This window comes from Urocitellus parryii, chromosome 3 (genome assembly GCF_045843805.1).
Source record: "Urocitellus parryii isolate mUroPar1 chromosome 3, mUroPar1.hap1, whole genome shotgun sequence".
NCBI lineage: Eukaryota > Metazoa > Chordata > Mammalia > Rodentia > Sciuridae > Urocitellus > Urocitellus parryii.
In genome coordinates this window covers 11,786,131-11,808,873 of record NC_135533.1, presented here as the reverse complement: position 1 = coordinate 11,808,873, position 22,743 = coordinate 11,786,131, and the positions used below count along the sequence as shown (strand labels likewise).

At 53.6% G+C, this 22,743-nt stretch overlaps 2 protein-coding genes across 2 annotated transcripts; one reads left to right on the top strand and one right to left on the bottom strand.

The window, feature by feature from the left end:
- Positions 1-487: 487 nt before the first annotated feature.
- Ephb6 (EPH receptor B6) lies at positions 488-7,572 on the top strand. Its single transcript, XM_026412719.2, has 16 exons — positions 488-587; positions 863-927; positions 1,191-1,962; positions 2,615-2,770; positions 3,079-3,429; positions 3,619-3,743; positions 3,956-4,118; positions 4,550-4,664; positions 4,861-4,913; positions 5,082-5,201; positions 5,334-5,581; positions 5,825-5,998; positions 6,504-6,653; positions 6,865-7,058; positions 7,183-7,338; positions 7,444-7,572. Exons 1-16 carry the CDS (start codon positions 488-490, stop codon positions 7,550-7,552), a joined length of 3,051 nt encoding a protein of 1,016 aa, XP_026268504.2. The 3' UTR covers positions 7,553-7,572.
- A 718-nt stretch (positions 7,573-8,290) lies between these two features.
- Trpv6 (transient receptor potential cation channel subfamily V member 6) lies at positions 8,291-22,304 on the bottom strand. Its single transcript, XM_077796678.1, has 15 exons — positions 22,177-22,304; positions 14,518-14,615; positions 14,249-14,371; positions 13,746-13,883; positions 13,339-13,437; positions 13,040-13,212; positions 12,417-12,563; positions 12,119-12,331; positions 11,733-11,819; positions 11,558-11,634; positions 11,157-11,322; positions 10,739-10,805; positions 10,087-10,355; positions 8,953-9,059; positions 8,291-8,582 (listed from the first exon to the last, which is right to left on the bottom strand). The coding sequence occupies exons 1-15, from the start codon at positions 22,302-22,304 to the stop codon at positions 8,291-8,293; spliced, it is 2,184 nt and encodes a 727-aa protein (XP_077652804.1).
- Positions 22,305-22,743: the final 439 nt, after the last annotated feature.

The window sequence follows — 22,743 nt, the reverse complement described above, 5'->3', positions numbered from 1 at the left end:
GAGAAGAATCTTCTAACTTTAACTCCCAATACAGACTGGCCACTGGAGAAAGGGAGGAGAGTAAATGAAGAGAAAGAACTGGAATAACTCCTTCCACAGGAAAAGGGTAAGCCACCACTACCCCGTGCTCCCCTCTGAGAAGGAGGGCCAGGAGCAACACAGAGACATAGTCACACAGGGAGTCGAGATAAGCAACCTGGCACGAGGCCCTCCAGGATGCTGAATCTTCAAAGCCGTTCTCTGAGAGAGCTCTCTGTTGGCTTGGCCCTAGGGTGGGTGCGGGGGCAGTTTGAAATTCGGCATCAGGTTGGGTGAAACTGCTGTATACAAGAATGCAGCTTCCTCCCCACCCACCCCACCCCTCCCGGGCCTCTGTGTATCCCTAGGAAGCAAGCTTCGCTGCCAACCCCCATTTGAGCAAAAGCCACAGCCCCACCTGGGAGCAGGGTGGTGGCCGGGGCAATGGTGGGAACCTTGAAGATGCCCCATGGCTACTGAGGGGGCTGCGTGGTCAGGGAGCAGAGTGTCTGGCATGGTGTGCAGCCTGTGGGTCCTGGTCCTGGGGCCCTCAGTTCTGGCTCTGGAAGGTAAGAAGGAGGGGAGGCCCAGTGGGGGGCCAGTGAGGGTAGGAAATGGGAACGACTCAGAAGTGAGGGAAGACATCAAAAGTGGGAGAGGCCTGGGGAGGGTGACCAGGATCTGCATGGGGGTTTCAGAGATGGGCTCCTGACAGACAGCCGAGTGGCTGCTGGCAAATTAAGTGGACATGGAGGGACAGTCTTTGGCTCCCCATGGGAATGGGGTTGGGGTCAGAGGTGCTGACTGGAGGGTTGGCACCGAGTGCCCCTCTCTCTCTGGGCAGAAGTGTTGCTGGACACCACGGGAGAGACATCTGAGATTGGCTGGCTCACCTTCCCACCAGGTGGGGTGAGTGCCACTCTTCATTCCGCACCCATCTCCACCCCTTCCTGTTCCCTAGAGCGGAATTTGGGAAGGAAACCCTGGGCCTTGCGGGTGGGATAAGACCCCCCTCCCTCCCTGAACAGGATTTCAATGAATCCTCCTGCTGCTTGGTTGTCATTAAGTCTCCGTGGAACAGATATGTCCCCTTCATTCCCCGGCCCCCCAACACCTCCCTGCCCAAGCTCTGAGCAGCTGATGCCTTTCCTGGTCCCCCCCCTCCCCCGCAGTGGGACGAGGTGAGTGTTCTGGACGACCAGCGTCGCCTCACAAGGACCTTTGAGGCATGCCACGTGGCAGGGGCCGCTCCAGGTACCACACAGGACAACTGGCTACAGACGCACTTTGTGGAGCGGCGAGGGGCCCAGAGGGCACACATCAGACTGCACTTCTCCGTGCGGGCCTGCTCCAGCCTGGGCGTGAGCGGGGGCACCTGCCGGGAGACCTTCACCCTTTACTACCGCCAGGCGGAGGAGCCCGACAGCCCCGACCACACCTCAACCTGGCACCTCAAACGCTGGACCAAGGTGGACACCATCGCAGCAGATGAGAGCTTCCCTGCCTCTTCCTCCTCCTCTTCCTCCTCCTCTTGGGCTGTGGGGCCCCAAGGGACTGGTCAGCGAGCTGGCCTGCAGCTGAATGTCAAGGAGCGAAGCTTTGGCCCTCTTACCCAGCGTGGCTTCTATGTGGCCTTCCAGGACACAGGGGCCTGCCTGGCCCTTGTAGCGGTCAAGCTGTTCTCCTACGTCTGCCCCACCGTGCTCCGTGCCTTTGCCTCCTTCCCTGAGACGCAGGCCAGTGGGGCTGGGGGGGCCTCCCTGGTGGCAGCTGTGGGCACCTGTGTGGCTCACGCAGAGCCAGAGGAGGATGGAGTTGGGGGCCAGGCAGGGGGCAGCCCCCCCAGGCTGCACTGCAATGGGGAGGGCAAGTGGATGGTAGCCGTTGGGGGCTGCCGCTGCCAGCCTGGACACCAGCCTGCTCCTGGAGACAAGGCCTGCCAAGGTGAGAGTCCAGTGCCCTGCACTTACCCAGCATCTTCTACCTGCCCCCAACCTTGGGGGTCCTCCCCCGAGCACCCCAGACTTTGTTTTCTCCCCCAAAATGTCAGGATCAAGCCATCTTAGGACAGGACCCATTTCCCCCAATTTATTTCCTGAAGCGTACAAACTTGCTCACACCCATTCATCTGAAATTTCTGGAATCTTCTGGATCTTTCCACAGCAATTGCTGTGGATCTTTGGGCTGCAGACCTAAGAAGTGATATAGACCAAAAGTTGTTAAACTCCGGGATTACCTTGGGTGGATTCGCTTGTCCCCCTCTGCTATCTGGTTGGGAGGGTTCACTGCAGCACCAGGTGCCTGCGAAGCCAGTAGAAGGAGCAGTGGATATGGCTGCAGAGAGAGGTTATGCAACCACGCCTGTGGGGCTTGCCCAGCCTGCAACCCCATCACACCTCACCTCTTCATCACTGGAGATGCAGTTCTGTCCCTGTGACTGACAGGAGTCTTTGCCCTAGGGAAGGGGGGTGGTTAGGTCTCAGGAGGACCAGCTCTGGGGAACAGAGAGCTGTGCTGAAGCCTGTGTGCAGGGGCATTGGGAGCTCAGGGTGGTGGATGGAGCAAGAGTGACGCCCCATTCTCTCTGCCTCTTCAGCCTGCCCTGGGGGGTCCTATAAGGCCTTGGCCGGGAATGCTCCCTGTTCACCATGCCCTGCCCGCAGCCACTCCCCTGACCCTGCAGCCCCGGTTTGCCCCTGCCTCCAGGGCTTCTATCGGGCCAGTTCTGATCCACCAGAGGCCCCCTGTACTGGTGAGTCTGCCTCCCAGCCCAGCATGGAAAAGAGTCTGGGAGTGGGGCTGGAGGCAGGGGAGCCTGCTGCCACGTTGGGTGCCTTTTGCATTTGGAGTGACTTTCTTTTATTTGTTATATTTCCTTATTTTTTCCCCTCCCTGCCACACCTCCCTCTCTCCTCCCACCTGCCTCCTCTGTTTCCTGCCCCAACTCCATGCTCTCGTCCCTCCTCCTCTGGATGGTCAACCCTCCTCACCTCCTTCCTTCCTCACCTCATCTCCACCCTCCCACCTTGCCACCCTCCCACTGCACCTGACGGCACCCAGGCCCTCCATCAGCACCCCGGGAGCTTTGGTTTGAGGTGCAGGGCTCAGTGCTCATGTTGCACTGGCGCCTGCCACAGGAGCTGGGCGGACGAGGTGACCTGCTCTTTAACGTCGTGTGCAAGGAATGTGGTGGGCATCAGGAGCCTGGCAGTGGGGGCTCGTGTCGCCGCTGCAGGGATGAGGTGCATTTTGACCCCCGCCAGAGGGGCCTGACGGAGAGTCGAGTGTTAGTCGGGGGGCTCCGAGCACATGTACCCTACATCCTGGAGGTGCAGGCTGTCAATGGGGTGTCTGAGCTCAGCCCTGACCCTCCCCACGCTGCAGCCATCAATGTCAGCACCAGTCATGAAGGTAAGCCCTTTTATCCAGCTTCGTGACATCTCCCATAACTCCTTAGAACCCCCTGCCCGCCTTTCCCAAACCTGCCCTCCAATCAGGCTGCCTTAGAATCCATAGTCTAAGCTCCATGCCCTCCACCCACCAGGGATTTTTCTGCTCCCAGAGACTCCTATCCCCCTAATAATCCCTCCTGCAATCCAGTCCCCTCGGCAGTCCCTGTGGTGCACCAAGTGAGCAGGGCCGCCAACAGCATCACTGTGTCCTGGCCCCAGCCTGACCAGACCAATGGGAACATCCTTGACTACCAGCTCCGCTACTATGACCAGGTGGGCAAGGAGCAGGGGGCACCACAGCAGGGCTGGTAGGAGCTGGAAGTCCCCACAGGAGAGCATGGGGGTCTCATGAGGCAATGGGCAGTCCCAAGGGACTGCAGCACCGGGGATGTGTTTGACAGCCACATCAGCTGAGGAGAGCTTGGGGGTAAGAGCAGGGGCAAGAGGAGCAGGCTGTGCAGGCAGTGAGTGGCTGTTGCCCCCAGGCAGAAGACGAATCCCACTCCTTCACTCTGACCAGCGAGACCAACACTGCCACCGTGACACGGCTGAGTCCTGGCCACATCTATGGCTTCCAGGTGCGGGCGCGGACTGCTGCTGGCCATGGCCCCTATGGGGGCAAGGTCTATTTCCAGACGCTGCCTCAAGGTGAGGGGGTGCCTGGAGGGGAACTGGGTGTCTAAGGGGACACTGAGGAGAGGTCAAGACTGTCCAGGCTTTGAACCTTGACCCGGCATCTCCGGGACCAGAGACTCTGAGAAAGGAGGATGTGAGGATGGTACCGTGGCTGACCCTTGACCTCAGGCGCTGCTGGGGAGGGTGTGCAGGGGTGAATGTGTGGGTCACGTGGATATGCAAGTTGCATGTGTAGGGCTGTAGGGGTCGTGGTGCGTGTACAGGACTAAGTGTATATCTGTGCATACGCATGCCTAGGTGTGGATTTGCAGTCAGGTGTGCACATGCCTGTTGTGTGTTCACGTGTGTGGGTGGGTCTGTGAGGTGGGGTGTGTGTGTGGTGTGGGGGTGCCTAGGGTAATGAGATGCTTTCACACACTCATGTGTGAGGCCTGGTCCCCCAGGTGAACTGTCCTCTCAGCTTCCAGAGAAGCTGTCCTTGGTGATCGGCTCCATCCTGGGAGCCTTGGCCTTCCTCCTGCTGGCGGCCATCACAGTCCTGGCTGTCATCTTCCAGCGGTGAGGCCCCTGTGCCCCAGCCTCCCCAACCTGCCCAGCACCACTCATGTCCTGGATACCCCTGCGGACCCCCCTATAGACAGCCTTTTCCCACTACCCCAGCCCCACCCTGAACCCCGTGCCACAGTGGGACATGGGGGGACAGCACAGGGGTGGAGATGGGGCCACTGTTCCAGGTCACCCGTTTGTCCCGCAGGAAGCGGCGAGGCACAGGCTACACAGAGCAGCTGCAGCAGTACAGCAGCCCAGGTGGGCAGGAGGAGGGACCAGGACTGGGCCTGGGGGTCTGGGGACTGGGTGCGTGCCTGGCAGGGCTGAGGGGCTCCTTCACACCAGCTTCCAGAAGCAAGCGGGCACATCTCGGGCATGTGGGCACCCAGCCTTGCACCACACCCAAGAGCCCACCCCTCCCTACAGGACTTGGGGTAAAGTACTACACAGACCCCTCCACATACGACGACCCCTGCCAGGCCATCCGAGAGCTTGCCCGGGAGGTCGACCCTTCGTATATCAAGATTGAAGAGGTCATCGGGGCAGGTACTGCAGGGACAAGGAGGGACTGGGGGTTCCTGGTAGCCCTCCTTAGCCAGGAATCCCTCTAAGCACAGTAGGACACTGTGAGCCCACGGTCCTTCCTTGACCCCCATGCCACCTGCTCCCGTTCTGCAGGCTCCTTTGGAGAAGTGCGCAGGGGCCGACTGCAGCCCCGGGGACGGCGGGAGCAGGCCGTGGCCATCCAGGCCCTGTGGGCTGGGGGTGCCGAGGGCCTGCAGATGACCTTCCTGGGCCGTGCCGCACTCCTGGGCCAGTTCCAGCACCCCAACATCCTGCGGCTGGAGGGTGTGGTCACCAAGAGCCGTCCCCTCATGGTGCTGACAGAGCTCATGGAGCTCGGCCCCCTGGACAGCTTCCTCAGGGTCAGTCCAGCTGGGGTAGAGGAGGAGGGTACGTGGGTCCAGGAAAGCTTGGGGGCCTCACCTCTTTCAGGAGACAGCCTCTACCTTTGCTCCCTCCCCCTGCCTCCCATGGTGGTCTTCATCCTTCTTTCCCAGGCCTGTGTGATCCCAAATTCTGCCCCCAACGGCCCTCTCATGCTAATGTCTGCTGCTCAGGGTGCCCAGGTTCCACTCTGTTGCTGACCTCTGTCCTCTGCCCCTCAGCAACGGGAGGGCCAGTTCAGCAGCCTGCAGCTGGTGGCCATGCAGCGGGGCGTGGCCGCCGCCATGCAGTACCTGTCCAGCTTTGCCTTTGTGCACCGAGCGCTCTCTGCCGGGAGCGTGCTGGTGAATAGCCACCTGGTGTGCAAGGTGGCCCGTCTTGGCCACAGTCCTCAGGTGAGTGCAGAGCCTGAGGCTTAGCCTCCCTCAGCAGGGGCTCTGGGGTGAGCTGGAATCTGGGGTGGGCGCCAGGTAGGATAGCACGGTATCTGGGGGTTAGAGGCTCACCCGTGTGTTGGGGAGAGAGGAGCCTGAGCAAGGGGCAGTTGAAGGATCTCAGGGACTAAGGCAAAGAAAGGGGGCTTGGGAGGGCAGGAGTGTCAAACTGGCACCCACTCCTGCCCTCCCCCTAATGTGGAGGATTCACAGGCTCCAGAATCAGTACAGCTGGGGACAAATCCAGAATGCCCCAGCACATCTCCAGCACTGTAACCTTGGACAAGTTCATATTCTTTATGCCTCACTTCTGCATCCTAATATCCACCCTACACGGGTGTTCAGGGGATTCAATGAGATGTTCAGTGTGAAACCCTTAACATACGTCTGAGTCCAGAGTAGCTGTTCAGTAAATGTGACTCTCGCTAGGATTATTGTTATTGCTGCATTTGACTTCACTCCTCAGGGCTCAAGTTGCTTGCTTCGCTGGGCAGCCCCAGAGGTCATTGCACACGGAAAGCATACGACATCCAGCGACGTCTGGAGCTTTGGGATACTTATGTGGGAAGTGATGAGCTATGGAGAACGGCCCTACTGGGACATGAGTGAGCAAGAGGTGAGCTTACCACGATCCCTCCCAGGCCCACGTATTCCAAGTCCTCCCTTCCATTCACATTCTCAGATATCATGATATATTCCATGCTTTAGAGTTCCCTCTCCACTCCAGACTCATGTGGCACCAGATTACAGTCCATCCCTGCTTTCCTAACGCTCCCCCCATGACTAGCAAGAGCTTTCTGTCACCAGATGCTTCCCCTGACCCCCAGGTACTAAATGCAATAGAGCAGGAGTTCCGGCTGCCCCCGCCTCCAGGCTGTCCTCCCGGACTACATCTGCTGATGCTGGACACATGGCAGAAGGACCGTGCCCGGCGGCCTCACTTTGACCAGCTGGTGGCTGCATTTGACAAGATGATCCGCAAGCCAGACACCCTGCAAGCGGATGGGGGCGCAGGGGACAGGTCTGGAACTTGGGGCTGGAACCTGGGAAAGCCAGGGAGGGTCAATGAAAGCCAAAAAGAAAACTGAGGCGAGAGGGCTAAGATGAAGAGGAGAACTTGACCTGCTTGCCCCTCCTCACCTTAGACCTTCCCAGGCCCTCCTGAACCCTGTGGTCCTGGACTTTCCCTGCCTGGACTCGCCCCAGGCCTGGCTTTCGGCCATTGGACTAGAGTGCTACCAGGACAACTTCTCCAAGTTCGGCCTCTGCACCTTCAGTGATGTGGCTCAGCTCAGCCTGGAGTAAGCAGGGGTGGCGGGGTGGGCAGGAGCTCTAGGCCCCAGGAGAGCGGGTGTCTGGGATCTTAGAGAAACTGGCCCAGCTCTGACCCACTCCTTCCCCGCCAGAGACCTGCCTGCCCTGGGCATCACCCTGGCTGGCCACCAGAAGAAACTGCTGCACAACATCCAGCTCCTCCGGCAGCATCTGAGGCAGCCAGGCTCAGTGGAGGTGTGAGTGAGGTCTGGGCTGGAAGCTGTGAGCCCATGATGCCGGAGACCCAGCCCTGGACACAGGTCCGAGGAGGGATGCGCGAGATGTGAGCCAGGCTCCCTCTCCGCCTCTGTGCCGGCTGCATTCTCCCAACCCTCCTCTGGACGCTGCATTTCCCCAGTCCTCCACCCTCTGCCAGCCTCCTCTACATTAAAGGGCAGGGAATTTGAACGTTCAGGTGTGTCCAGACCTCAGTCTGCAAGGAGGGACGGAGTGGAGGAGGGGGCGGGCAGACACCAGGCAGACAGGCAGAAGCCCGTGGGACGGGGAGCAGGAGATGACTTTATTGGAAGGTGGTGAGAATCAGCCCAGCTTTTTTACTCCTAGAGAGGTGCCTGTCTCCCTCTCCCGGGAACCTTTCCATAAACCCAGCGCTTCCCCCTTCAACTGTCTGGAGCACCCTGGAAAGGGCTCTCTCCCTTCCTACTTATTACACAGGGGTGGAGACAGGTGCCTGAGAAGGCAAACCTGTCCTTAAAGTGCTCTGACGTGCAGTGGGACTTCCATGAGAGAAGGAGGAAGGACCGTCGCCTCAGCTTCTCTTTGCCCAGCTCCAGGCATCCTGGAGGCCTGGAGCAGTGATTCCCCATGTGCTTAGCGTTCATGGTATGCCCCTTTCCCCCTTGGACTGGGAGATGAGACCCCTCGGTTCTTGTTGGTGTTGCTTTGTTTGGTTTTCATGCGCGCAGTGGGGGTGAGCGCTCAGATCTGGTATTCCCAGCCCTCCCCGTCCTCCAGGCCCTGGTTGATCATCCCCCGCAGGTCCCTCCGCAGGGTCCCTTGTCGGAGCCTTTCCCAGTTGATGCTGCTCCGGGAGGTGCTTCGAGACACTGAGGGTGTAGGAAAGGACAGGTGGGGGCCCAAGGGACGGCACTGCTCTGGTTTTCCCCCTGAGTCTTTGTCCAAGCCCTCAGAGCAGAGGACTTCCTGCGGCTGGAAGGCCTGTGCGTAGCGACGGATTCGCTGCCGGTTGAGATCCTGCCTGTCTTCCACTCTGTGGAGTGCAGGAGCAGGACGTGAGGGGGAGCAGGAGCCGAAGAAGAGAGGCAAGACCAAGGCCTCTCTCCTATCCACCTGCTTCCCAGCCCCACCACTATTGGCCTTTCCCCTCTGCAACTGTCATGGGCATGGGACACCTGGCCCTCCGCAGCCAGGGCCCAGGAAATAGCAGGCTCTGGTCCGCCAGCTCTTAGGATGCTCCTGTTGGGGCCACTTTCTCAGTAGTCATGGTCCAATCAGTGGATATGGGCCTAGGGCACACCCCAGGTCTCCATGGGGCCCTTGGGAGCTGGAGGTTGTCTGAGCAAAGGGGTCCCCTGCAAAAGTGGTTGCTCAGGGGACACCTACCCAGCACCATGACTTACCGCAGGAACCAGCGGTCCCCCAGCCCGTACTCGCTCCCGCAGATCCCGGAGCGAGGCCACAGGCAGCGAGGCAATTTCCGCTCCAGCATCACCGTGGTGGCTACCACCTGCATGTGAGGACAAAGGGGAGAGTCAGAAAGGAGCCCAGGTACAGACCAGGCAATGTAGATTGAGAAGGATGGGGGAGGAAGGGCAGGGCCAGCAGAGCCGAGTTTTACAACAGCCAGGAAACTCGGCAGCTCATGGCTTCCCAGAAGGGTGAGCCACACCCCTGATCTGGAATGGTGGTTTGAACTCTGTTGAGCCTCTTCTGAGGAAGAGTTTGATGGGACTTGAGCCCCACACATCTTCATCCAATAATGTGACGTTCATGGCAAAGCCAGGCAGAGTATAGCTGGGATGTGGAGATTCTCCTTAGAAGGAGAGATCTTTTCCAAGGAGGATAGGGAGATGAGGGAAGCAAACAGAAAGGAGTCTTCGTAAATACCTACTTGCAAATCTAGTATCAGTACATTTTCAAGGAGAAAATATTTCCCGGAGCAAATCTCATTTAGTCAGCTTAGGTTTCACTGTTTTCATAGTTAAATGCCTTCTAGTGTTTGGAATTTCCGTTTTTATTTTGCTGAAATTATCTTTGTTGATCTCAATTCTCTTCTAAGTATATTTTTAAATGGGGATTTGATTCATCTAATTGTCTTATGCCCATCTTCATCATATGGCTGAAGATAGGTTCTGCTAGGATAGGAATTTTTATGGCATTATTTTTAACACTTCCATTTTTTCTGGGTCAGATTTTGCAGACTTAAATATTGTCAAGAAAACTTGAAACTTCCATTCTCACTTGGAAGCAAAATTGACTGAATGTAGTTTTGGCCACTGTCAGCTTTGATTCCTGTTGAGTGATTTAAGGTTTTCAGTGTTGGGAAAACAATGAGGAATTCTTTCCGGAGAGTCCAGTATTTCTCTATTGTATTGCTAATCCAATTCTTCTGCACACTTGGCATTGTTTTGCTTACTGTGCAATAATTATCCAACACACACAGGGCCAGAATACCTGCTTCTACCTGAGCATAGGCATTTCTTGGGCAGGAAGAGGATGACTTACAAGAACCTACCCAGCCACTGGGAGCTCACCTGAGCCCTCCAGAGCTCATCCCTCTCGTGAGCCACTCTCCAGTGAGTGTCGCCCATCATGGCGATGAGGAGGTTGAGCATGAGCAGTGTGGCGATGATGGCAAAGGCAGCGTAGGTGATGCTGTACATGAAGGGCAGATCCACGTCATAGTTGGCAGGACCATCAATGACGGTGAGGAACAGCTCGAAGGTGCTGAACAGTGCCATGGGGTAATCATAGAAATGGCCCAGCTCGTCGGGATCCTCTGTCTGGAAGATGATATAGAAGGCTGCTCCACCCAAGGGGGTGAGAGTTACCATGGCAACTGTATCATGACCAGCCCACGGCCAGCTCATTGCTGCACATTGCCTTCCTATTCCCTTCATCTCCAGGATCATCATCTCAGCCCACAACTCTCCTTTTTTCCAGGTTCTTTTGTTCCACATTTTCTACAAGATTCAGCCTCCTGATCCCCAGAGCCATTCTCCCTAGACTCCCAATTTTCCCTTACCTCTGAGGGATATGGCATCCTCAGACATTGCATGGCCTCCTTTGACTTTTGCCTTCCCCCCTCCTTCCTTCCCTCCCTCAAGTTTAGCCAGAGGCATTCTGTACCCTGTAGGTCCCCCCAACCCCTTCCTCCATGGCCCCCATTTTGGATAGGCAATTTACCTGAAGCAAAGCCCAGGATGACCACAGCCATCAGCCAGCAGAACCGCATCAGGTCACCAAAAATCATCTAAAAGGGGATGAGACAAAGAGAACATCACACATTCTCTTAGCAGTTGCTCCATCCAGAGCTAGCAGGTCTAGCACCAGTTATTCTAACAGCTCCATGCCCCAGGATACAGGTCAGCACACCATAGCCTGCAGGTCAAATCTACCTGGCCTGTTGTGGCTTTTGAATGGTTTTAATATTGGATGGATGAATGGTTTCAACATTTTTAAAGGATTGTTTTTTAAAAGTAAAGAAGAATATGCAACAAATACCATGTATGGTTTACAAAACCTGAAATATTGAGTATTTGGCCCTCTACAAAAGCTTGGTTCTGGGACCTCTCTCTAGGAAGCATGGGGGGAAAGCACTGACCTTCTGGATCATGATGGTGAAAGGGCCCAGCATCTGGAATCCTCGGGCAAAATACATGACATTGCACCAGCCCAGCACCAGGGCAAAGGACATGGGTACCACCTCCCCATCTGCATTGGTGAGCCGCATCACCATGGTCACCAGCACCATGAACGCATAGGTGACGCTAGGAGGAGAGCAGTAAGGGAGGTGATGAGTAGAGGGCTGGGATTATACAAGCCACCAGGCAGCAAGGGTGTAACTGGGACAGTCCCCACACATTCAGACTCAGCCTGTGCACACATAGGGACACACATTACTGGAGAAGGATCTCTGGAGTTAAGATTAGAAAGTCAGGAATCCAGGGAAGGAAACTGGAGGCCTAAGAGGAAAGGGATGGGAGTGAGAGATCAGAGACTCACATGATGACATGGAATGGTCCGCCAAGGATGGTCTGTCCGAAGAAGCGAGTGACACCAAACCTGAAGATATCTGGTATCTGAAGAGAAGTTGGGGAGACACAAAGGCACTTGAAGACCTGCATTAGGCTGGATCCTTGGGACAACAGCTTCACTGTGGATTCCATCCACACCTCACCTCTACCAGCAGGATGATCACAGCGCCAATGACGGTCACCAGTTCCCCCACCAACCGGAGGTCATCTTTGGGGGTCACATAGGCCTCCTGAGGGGAGAAAAAGATGCTCAGAGCATCCAGAGCTCTCATGCATCTGCTCTATCTTTCCTGGAGCCTACAGCCACAAGCCCAGACCTTTCTAACCCCTTAGGTCTGGTTAGTCTCAGGCTGCTCCTAGAGTGTGTGTGTGTGTGTGTATGTGTGTGTGTGTGTGCTTTGACTCTGGACCCATATATCAGACATGTGAGGGGAGAAATGTGGATTTGAGAACAGGGCAGTGGGACCAAACTGAGAAAGAGCAGAGAGCAGCATCCTGCCCTGTTAGTCCTCCACTCCTGGGGGATCACCTGGAAGAGCTTCTGCTGGAGGAGGGTGTTGTCCCGGGGGTTGGTGCGGTTAGTGGTCCTGGGCTTGAGGGGGCGGTAGACACAGCACATGGTAAAGCAGATGATGTATAGTAGGTAGATGGCACCCAGCACGCAGAAGTAGGGCCGCCCATACCTCTTCCACTTGAGGCTCACCAGCTCCTTCACTGGAGTCTGGTCCAGGATATGGCGAGCCTGCAGCAAGCAGAAAGAGTAGAACAGGTGACTCTGAGACCCTGGCACATCCTGCCAGCCACCTCTGCTGGGGAGACGCCCATACCTCCCGCTTCTTGGTGGTGACAATAAGTTCTAGCAGGGATTGCTCATCCCCTGAAGAGTCAATCTCTGTGAGGTCGTAGAGGGTGGAGGTCAGGGGCCCATATGTCCACTGGATGTGCTTCCTCTTCTGCATCAGGTGCTGGAACATCTGAGGAAGGTGGAGAGCATCAGGAGCTGCAGGCAGAGGGGATGCCATAAAGGGTGGAGCAGGAGCACATCCAGGAGGAGAGCAGCCCTGGAGAGGGCAGTGGCCCTTCATTTAAGAGGCAGCATCAGCCATGTTCACTCTGACGTCAAATTCATCTTCCTTCCCCATGACGCTCTCCAGAGCTCAGGAAGGAAGAGGAGAGAAGGGAAGGGCTGCTGCTCTGGGTAGGATACGTGGCCCTGGGCATTACAGACACCAAGCCTGGATCTAGATTAAATCCCCAATACTCAGGTCAGAGAAAGTGGGCAGGAAATGGAACAGGAACAAGCAAGATAAAAATCAGGAGGAAAACCTCAATCTGAGCTGGGAAAGGGACCCAGGCATCAGGAATGGGCATTAACATCTGTTTCCTCCCAGGGCAGCAAAGTAGGATGTGGGTCACTAGAGAGGCACCTTAGGGCTGGGGAGCCTCTCACCACAGTGTTGCCCTCTACTCCAGCCAGCTTGAAGGGGGTAAGGCCCTGGTGATTGGGCACGAGCTCCAGGGGCTGCAGGTGGTCCCCTCCATCATAGGACAGCAGCAGGTTGTACATCTGGCAGGCAAAGGTTTTGTTGGGCTGCAGGATGAGGATGTGCAGCACTGTGTTTCCTGGGGAGGACACGGGCTGGCATGTGGACACAGGTCTAAAGGCCCCCGTGGTCCCATTCCCCCCTCCCCGGTCCTCCCTCACACCCCCAGCCACATCCCAGCACCCCCTCCCATCTCAGCTCTTACCCAGAGAGTCCTGGGCCCGAATGTCAGCTCCATGCTCAATGAGCAGCCGCACAATCTCCTCGCTGCCCACGCAGGCAGCAAAGGACAAAGGGTGCTCCCCTGGGGACACAGAGAGATCCATGGCAGGAGACCACAGGGTCACGAGCTGAGGGGGCAGTTTCTCCCAGGTGACTGCCTGCTTGCTCCTCGCACATCTCAGCTCAGGGCATGGGGCACTTGTCCAGCAGAACCAGAGGAAGGACACTGAAGAGGGTCCTGGGAATTGGCCTCTGGCCTTAAGTCCTGTAAGGGCTGCCCTTCTGCTTCCCCACAGATGGAGCTGAGGGCAAGGCCCTGCTTAGTCCAGCTCCTTGGCTTCAACCTGGCTCTCCAACCTCCCCTTCCTCCCAGTCTGGCCCTGCCCTCACCATAGTAGATGAGGTTGTGGGGACTGCGTTGGAAGGCGGTGCCTGTGGCTCTGGCAGAGACGCTGGCCCCACGGGAAAGCAGGGCGCGCACCAGGTTCACGTTCTGGTTCATGACAGCGATGTGCAGGGCAGTCTGACCTGGCCCAGAGAGAGCCATCGGTCACAAAGTACCCCCAGTACCCTGAAGAGACCTCACTAGCGAACCCATGGTCTCCTTCCTAAGGGCAGACTGGGATGGAGGACTGGAATCGCTTGGGTGTTCAGGGTTCCCAGGAGACCCTGGGAAGACCCCCATCTCTTCCTCTTGGCCTCTGGGTTTCAGAAGCCAGGTGTTCTAGGAATGTGAGGAAGTCAAGGAAGAAAGGAGAATTCCCGGGAAGGGAATAAAGAGAAGGGATGCTCATATGCTCCCTCTGGTTTCCCCAAACGATCCCTTACAGAGATAGCTGGAAATATCTCAGTGCACCCCATCTCTTACCCTGGCTGGACCCTCGGGCCCTCACCTTCATACAGCTCAGATGTCATGGGCTCAAAGACCAGTTCTGGGGCAGCCTCCATCAGCACCATGGCGGCCTCCAGGTTGTCGTAGAGGGCTGCTATGTGCAGCGCTGTTTCCCCCATGGCTCCTGGCATTTGTAAAGAAAAGAGTCACCTGGATTCTATGGAGCAGAGGAGTGGGGACAGTACAGACTGAAGGTCCTGGGCTCTCCTGGGAAGTCCTGTGTCAGGGGCTGACCCTGTAGATGGATGGGTGCTGGGCTCTGATCCTTACCTCTCTGGTACACCTCACAGGCCTCATACTTGAGCAGCTTGCTCAGCACCTGGACATCATTTTCTTTGGCTGCTAGAAGGAGAGGAGACTCCCAGATCCTACCAGGGAATGGGAGAAGAGAAGTAGTGACAGTGAGCATGCTCAGTGGTGGATCAAGTGGTGAGGCTTTGTCCTTCAGAACCTGTATCTGGGCTGCGATGGACCCCAAGGCCCTTGACCCAGGCGGGTGGGACCATGGCAGAGCAAAGGTCACCTAGTCTTTCTTCACCTGGCCAGTCAGTGGGAGAGGGTCATGACTGGCTAGCCATACCCTGAGTGCCGGACCAGAATGTACAGTGCGAGTCAGCGTTATCTTGCATATCAGGTGAGCAGGGAGGAGTTGTACTCAGTATGCATTCACCTCCTGACCTGTTTACCTCTGGAGTGGTCCTGGGTTAGCCTCCTGGCTGCCCTGAGATTGCCTTCAGGATCAGCCTTGTTTTGCATGGACTAGGGGTACAAGAAGTTCCTCCCTCATGTTTGTGGAGGAAGTCAACATGCAGAGGCTAACCAGTTTTTTCCTGTTGTGATGCTCTGCCTATTTGACCTTCTCAGAAATTCCTTTTATTCTAGCTTTTTCCTCCTCCTGAGGGTAGCATCTTTGGGGTTCAGTCCAAAAGTGAGAGCTGCTTGTTTGTAAAGGCCTCTCTCTCTCTCTCTCTCTCTCTCTCTCTCTCTCTCTCTCTCTCTCTCTCTCTCCCTGTCTCTCTTCTTTCTTCTCACATGTTATTTGTATGCCGTTTCTTCTTAAAGAAATCATTAGCATCTTATGAGCACTGATAAGAAATATGAACTCTCAGGCCCACCCTTGGACCTGGAAAACCAGGGTCTGTAATTTAAGAAAATTCCAACTGATTCTTGTGCATATTAAAATTTTGAGGAGCATCACTCAAGTCAGTAGCTATTCGAGTATGCTCCGTGCATGCAAATTACCAAAGGTGATGGATCCAGGCATGCTCAGGAAACTCCACTTTCAAACAGCACACACTAGAGCTTAGCACTTGTAAAAATATAAACTATGGCCAGCAATGATAGATGCAGAGAAGCTGGAAAATCTAATTAGTAGGGTTCATTCATTGAATGCCATGCAGGTTTGAATGTCCCCATTCTTTCCTTTTGTTCTTTTTGGGCTTCCCTGATTTTGGATTCATAGGCTCTTTTTAAAAATTTTGTATTTTCTTGTCCTTAGTCTTTCCTTTTTTATTATCTGCTTTTCACTTGCTTTAGGGGAAAATTATCTTCTATGACTCTCCAGATTTCTCTAGTGTTATTCTGACAATGAACTAAAAATCTCATCAAATCACAACTTTTTCCAACTAAGACATATGGATTACCTTCTATTCAATTTTCTCCCTCAGCCTTGAGCCATTTGGTCTTTCTATAGGAGTGAATGAAATAATCCTATTTATTTATATGTGGCCAATTACATGATATACCAAAACAAACAAACAAACAGAAAACATCAACAGGAGTTCATATTCCAAAGTGCCAGCAGGGTAATTACAAGAAACCTACTGTGAAACTGGGGTTGGGAGGGTAATCCAGAAGAGGAGAAATGACTCGGACATCTCCCCAGCCATAGCTCCTTCCTCCCCTCCAGGCCACATGGGCAGCCACCAGGCTGGTCACTCCAACATCCAAGTTCCATCTCCATTCATTCCTTTCCTTTTTGCTCCTGCTAACCTTCATTAAGTCATGTCCTCATTCTCTAGCCCAAGATTAGCAAAATATTCTCCTAACTAGTGCCCCTGCACCCTACATACCCCTAATCCCTTCTTCCGGAGGCTGCCAAGACAACCTTTCTAAAATGCCACCTGCAATCACAGCTTATCATATTCGGATGGGTACCTCAGTGCCCAAGGAGAGGGAACACAGAGGTCCTTTACGGTCTTTGTACAACTATTTTTCCATTTGCTGCTCCTCCCACTCACTCCTTCCACCCTGCGTTTTGGTCTCACCACACACGTCTCAGCTCCGCAGAGCACATGGATTTCCCTATGCCTGCGCCCACAGGGCTCCCTCCTCCTAGAATTGACTGCCAGGCCCTGAATTGTTCATTGTCTATTCTGCACTGCGCTGCTGGGGAGAAGCTGAGAATGCAGTGGGCGCTCACCAGAGCTAGCTGTGCAATGGATGAATCCCTAGCAGGGCAAAAAGGTGGCCTGATTTTACTGCCCCTCCTTATTTTCTCTAGTAGCCATCCCCTGAGTCAGCCTTAAGCAAACATATATCTAAACAAAAAACAGTATGCTTGGCATGCAAAAACAGCTGCAGAAAAGCTTCTGACACCTCCTTTCCCATCACCACCACCCCTCTGGCCATTTGCCCAAACTCCTCTTCTGTAGATATTCAGAACCTGCACTAGAACGGGGCACACTCACATATACACACCCTCCCCAGCATATTCTTTACTCTCTCCTTTGGCTTTACTTTTATTCCGGCATCTCATTCTTTGGGTTGTAATTAGCATCTTTCTATTCCTAGACCCAAGGAAAGGGCCCTATTCATCTCTGAAGCCTGCAGACGTCCCCCCTCAAGCCTCCAATCCCTATATCTTCCTTTTCTTGCTTCTGTAGATATTCTTGTGGGACTGGAGAGAACCTAGGTTTGCCAGATTTGTAAAGTAAAAATACCAGATGCTCAATTAATTTTTAATTTTACATCCATAACTGTTTTTTTAAATATATATCCCATGCAATATTTGTGATACTCTAACACTAATAATTTACTGTTTGTTAATCTGAGATTCACCTTGAACTGGGTATCCTGGATTTTATCTGATAACCTAACCAGAGCACATTCTGGGTGAAGAAACAACTTATGATCCAACCCAGCAAAGTCTTTTTGAAAATCACCTCTTCTGGTTGCCAACTCCAGAATCCATCAAAAAGTTGGGTAGGCGTGTGAATGGGTTCCATGGTATCAGGGAGAGACATTACTTGTAATAATAAAATGGGGCCACCAGGGGACAGCAGAGAAAGCCCAAGTTCTGGTTCTTGGTAGTGTGGAGGCAGACCCCCAAATCTCTGAGGATCCTCAGGCTCCATAAGGAATGTGCAAAGAGCATCAAAGATGCTTGTAGATTCTCCAATAGCAGCCCATCAGAGGAGTTTAGATCACTACTGAGGGACAGGGGTGTGCTCCTGGCAGAGGGAAGGGATGCTACTAAACATCCCGTACAGGATGGCACCCACCAGAGAGCTACCCTGCCCTAAATGTTAATCATGCCAAGGTGGAGAAACCCTGACTTCCAGGTACAAGTGTTCATGATCCATTTAAAAAAGGAAAAAAGGATTCTTCACATGAAAGAGAATTAGAAATTTGCCATACATACAAAATGTTGTCCTAACAGATCATTAAATAATCAACTAAGGAGGAAACAAAAAGATGAAGCCATTTAAGTTCCCACTGGTTAAGTAGCAAAAAGAATTATAGAGCAAATCTGAAATTATCACACTAGGAAAGGTGTTTTCAGGTCCTAGAATTTTTTGTTTTACTGTTCAATTAATTATGAAATTGAAGTCTACACTCCATATCGATTATAGAACCTATCTATGGGGTTCCTGGCACAAAACCAGGTCCCTTTTTTTTTTTTTTGCTGAGAAGACAAGTCAATGCTTTTCCACTCAGGCCACCTCTAGGCCACCAACTAAGGATCTTTGATTTCCCTCCTCTCTGCCCCTGGACCCCACACTCCTCTCTTGGTTCTCATGTACTTATATATCTGTGTGTTCCGTGTACACAAGTCAAGTTTTGTTTTTAGTGCTGGGGAAAACAGCAGAATACAGACATTCTTGAGGAAAAGCTCAAATCAGAAGATTAAGATTAGAAAGTCCCCAGAAATTGAGTCTAATCTGTTCATGTGACAGAGTCCCAGAGCTCTGATGTGATTTGTCCAACCAAGCCAGAGGCAGAGCTGGGATGAGTGCCCCATTAGCCATTTCTCCATCCCTGTTCTGAATGCTCATAAGGGTTGGAAGAAGGCTCAGAGACCACAGAGGGGACCATGAGGAGACCCATCAATCCCATAGGTTTCTCCCCAAACATGCTCTCAGATGAAGGTGCCTTCATGATGGAGATGGGAATGATACACAGTATGGTTGGACACACCTTCTGGTAGATTCTGTCCTGTTCTGCTAGGAGGAAGTCCACAGCCTCTCTGAGGCTTGCGATCTTGAGGAGTTGCCCTATATTGCTATGTATTTTTTTTTAATCATAATAATTCCACTTGTTAAACACACTATTCAGTTTCCAAAGCAATATATCTCTTTTTCTCATTATCACCCTTTAGCATGATGGGGGTAATTCTCCCCTTTTTCAAAAAAGTAAACTGAGGCAGCATGGCCAATCATTGCCAGAAGATTACACAGGGTTAAAAGGCAGAAAGCTTGGCCAAGAACATAGCCCCAGGCTCTTACCACTAAATTATGTGGTTCTTCAAGTTTTATGGCTCCTCCTGGTTTTTCTTGGGAGGTGGTGGGGGGTATGCCTGGGGCGGTGACCACAGAGGAAGAAGAGAGCAGTCATGTGTGGGAAGCAATATTCACTGAGCACTTGTGGGTCCTCCCTCTAGCTGAGGCTCCTGGCAATGAGATGAGGAAGCCAAAATCTGCGGAAAGTGGCTCTTTCGAGACTTGGAGCCTGGCCATCTTTTTAACTACCACGATACCTCCATGTAAGTAGACGGGTGTACATGCAAGTCGATGAGTGTGTGTTTGTTGAGGCAGGAGTGAGTGGAGCACGGGGCGTGCCAGAGCTTAGCATTCTCAGACACTTCAGTTCACCTATATTCATCCATGTACCTACATAACTGTAGAAAACCACAGAGAACCTTCCAGTATACCTGCCTTTGCTCCTGGAGAGAAGGTGCCAGCATGGGAGGGACTAGAGTCATTTGGGGCAGCCTCTGACTGCTCTCAGCTGAAATCAGATATGGCAGCTTCCTCCTCTGTGCTCCCTTTGCACTGGTCTGTCCCCTTCTGGTGACCTTCACCAAGCTCATCTTTAACCACATCCAGTCATCCCTCCAGTCTGGGAAGGGGATTGCACAGGACTTCCACAGCTATGGAAATGCACAGATGCTCAGGTCCTTTATATACAGTGGTGTGGTGTTTGCCTATAATTTACACACATCTCTAGATGGCTTCTGAGACCCAATTCAATGTGAACACTGTGTAAATAGTTGTTACCCTATTGTTTAGGAAATAACAACACGACCATCGTGTGCTTAACCACACAGCACACGTCAGCAACAACAGAACTTTTTAAAAATTATTTCCTCTCCAAGGTTTGGTTGAATTTGCTGAAGCAAGGGCTGGGAACATAACTTGGTGGGAGAACACTCGTCTAGCATGAGCAAGGCCCTGGGTTCCATCCTAGCACCACAGACAAAAAAGAAAAAGTGATCGAATCTGCAGGTGCAGAGGGCCTAGTGTATATGCATTTGGGTACATTTTTCCCCTCAGGACGTGAGTCCTTGAGAGTAGGAATGTGTCCTACTCATTTTCCAAACCTAGTGAAGTGTCCTATGCTCAAATGTTGAATGCAATGATTATCAAAAAGTGAAAAAATTTGAGCCAGAGGGAGAGGTGATCTGGAAGAAATGGGAGAGAGTTGAGAACTCAACTTGGACCCCAACAACGTGTATCTCAGTAGGAGGCTGTCTGATGAAGACCCAAGCAAGAAACCTTTTCACTGGACCATCCATGGAACCGCACCTGACCCCCCCTGAAGTTCCCCTCCAAGTCCCCCCCAGCACACATTCTGACTCACCTCTTCCTCCCTCATGGGCCCTGGGCCTGCCTCATTCCTACAGGGACGTGAGGCCCTACCTCCTCAGCCTGAATCTGAGATGACGAGACAAGGTAGGAGCTGGAAGCTATTCAGTTCCAGGTTCTCAGTACATTGTTTTTTCCTATCTCTCCTCAGCTCAACCTTCACCTCTCCATATTGACCTTATTTGCATGGCCATCCCATGATTTTGCAGTTACCAGTGTGTCTTCCTTTGTCTAGTTAACCACACAGACTAGGAAAGTCCCCTTCCAGAAAATTTCAGCTCCCTTTGGGAATTGCCACCCAAAGAGGAGCCATTATTATGGACACCTGGTGTTTAGAGGTGGAGGGCAAGAAACAGAAATGGATGCAGAGGTCAGGGAATGGAGGAGAGTCCCCAGCTGATGGCAGAATGGGCCCACTAGTTGGTCTTAGGAAGAACTGGAGGCAGACAAGACTGGGAAGAACCTATGCTCAACCTGGACCAGGATGCTCCAGCCCAAATCCCTTACAATGTCCTCCCGTCATAGCAGGACACAAGGAAGCTCACCTACCCAGGCCTCTGGGTGCTCTGTGCCTAGTGCCCCCAGCCCTAGGGTCCCAGGAGTGGGAAGAGGATGAGTAGAGCCAGTGACAACCTATTCTCTAACAATGCCATTCTGTTGTCCCAAGACGTCATCAGCCAGACATGTGTCCCAGCCCCCACTCTCCCAGGCCTGGGGGGGAGAGAGGTGGGTGGCTGATGTGAGAGACAGGAAGTCACAACTCAAAGAAGGGCACATCCCAGCCCAGAATTCTTGAGCAAAGCAGAGGAAACCCCCAGGCAGCTTTCCAGCCAGCCAAGGCAGACCCCTGCTTTCAGAGACGGAGAAAAACCCCAAGACACAAAACCTTCAGATTTTCTTCTATGAAGAGACATATTATCTGCCTCATTAGGGGCCCAGGGAAAACCCCAAAGTAACTTCCTTCTAGCTGTCATCAACTGGGTGGGAAAATCCATTAGAAACCTGGGAGGGGAGACACAGCAGGATGGCTCCAAGATCCTACGGGTTTCTCTTCTCTCCTGCTCCCAACTCCAGCTCTGAGCTGGCACTGGGGGGTGAAGCGTAGGAGTCAAGGGAGTTGAGAGAGGTCTTCAGGACTGGAGGCAACAGTGAGACTCACTTAGGACTCAAACTCTAGAGCCTCTCAAATCCCCCAACCTGAATGAGAATGTGGGTGAGCCTGGTCCCCTGCACATCTGGTATTTTGGCCAGGTACCCATGCCCGCCCCCCCCCCTCCGGTGCCTGGAAGATAGCGCAGCCTTAGTCAAGGTCTGAGATCAATGTGGAGACGGTAACTATTTCACATTTTGTCCTATGTGTGATTACTAGTGATTACTAGTCCCCTTTCGGCTTTACTCATTCGGTCTTGCCCTCATTCCTACATGTATGCATGTGTGCTCTGTGTTTCCGCCATAGAGATTGTTTTGGGGGCACAGAGAAGAGAATATATGAAGCCTGACCTGACCCGCTAGCACCTTTGAGGTGAGGGGGCCTGTGATGCCACAAGGCCCAGGGAATTCCCTTTTCCATTAGGGAGGTACTCTCTAAAGGCTCTGGGATTGAATGAGATTGTGAAGATAATGGACACCTGCTCCCCTGTAGCCACTCCTCCGTGACCTGGCATCCAGACAGGGAGCCCCACAGGCCAAGACTCTAGAGACAAGGTGCGCCCAAGGAGCCGGTTCAGGCCGTGAAGCACCATCTGTGCAGCCAGGGAGGGGGGCTAAGTAAAGACAGGGGTGAAGGGGGCTGACGGGGGGTACCAGCCTGGGGCTGGGAAGCGGAGTAGACAGTGAGACTTACCTCTTCTGCTGCAGCAGGTTTTGCTCATCTCGGCTTTGAGCCGAGGACTCCTGTCTGTGGAACCATCTGCAGAACTTGTTCCATAGGCACAGAATTAACCCCTTCTCCTTGGGCAGAGACAACCCCATGGAGTGCAGAAACTGCTCTTTGGGGGGCTGAGGCCAGACCCCGACTGGGCTCGGCCTTGGGGCCACATCAGCAACCCCAAGAGCCGGCCTGCCCTCTCCCTGTAGAGGTCCCGTCTCCCACTTCTCCTTCAAGGCCCTGGGAAGCTCCCTGTGGCCGCCTAGCTGTCTGCAGAGGGCTGGAGTTTGTTACTCTTGGCAGAGCTGGGATTCTGCTGGGCTGGTCTGCCTGGAGCTCCTGCTGGGAGTGAGCTGGAGGGACACTCCCTCTCTCCTCCCAAATTACCTGAGATTTAAAGAGACAGGCCCCGCAGTCCTGCCTACCTGGGGGCCTTGCGTCAGTTCCTCTCTTTCTCCACCCTGGGACTCTCTCCCTGCCCCCAGGCCAGTCACTGCAGGGGAGGCCTTCAAAGAGATTAGAGAGCTCTCCCCTGGACTTTGG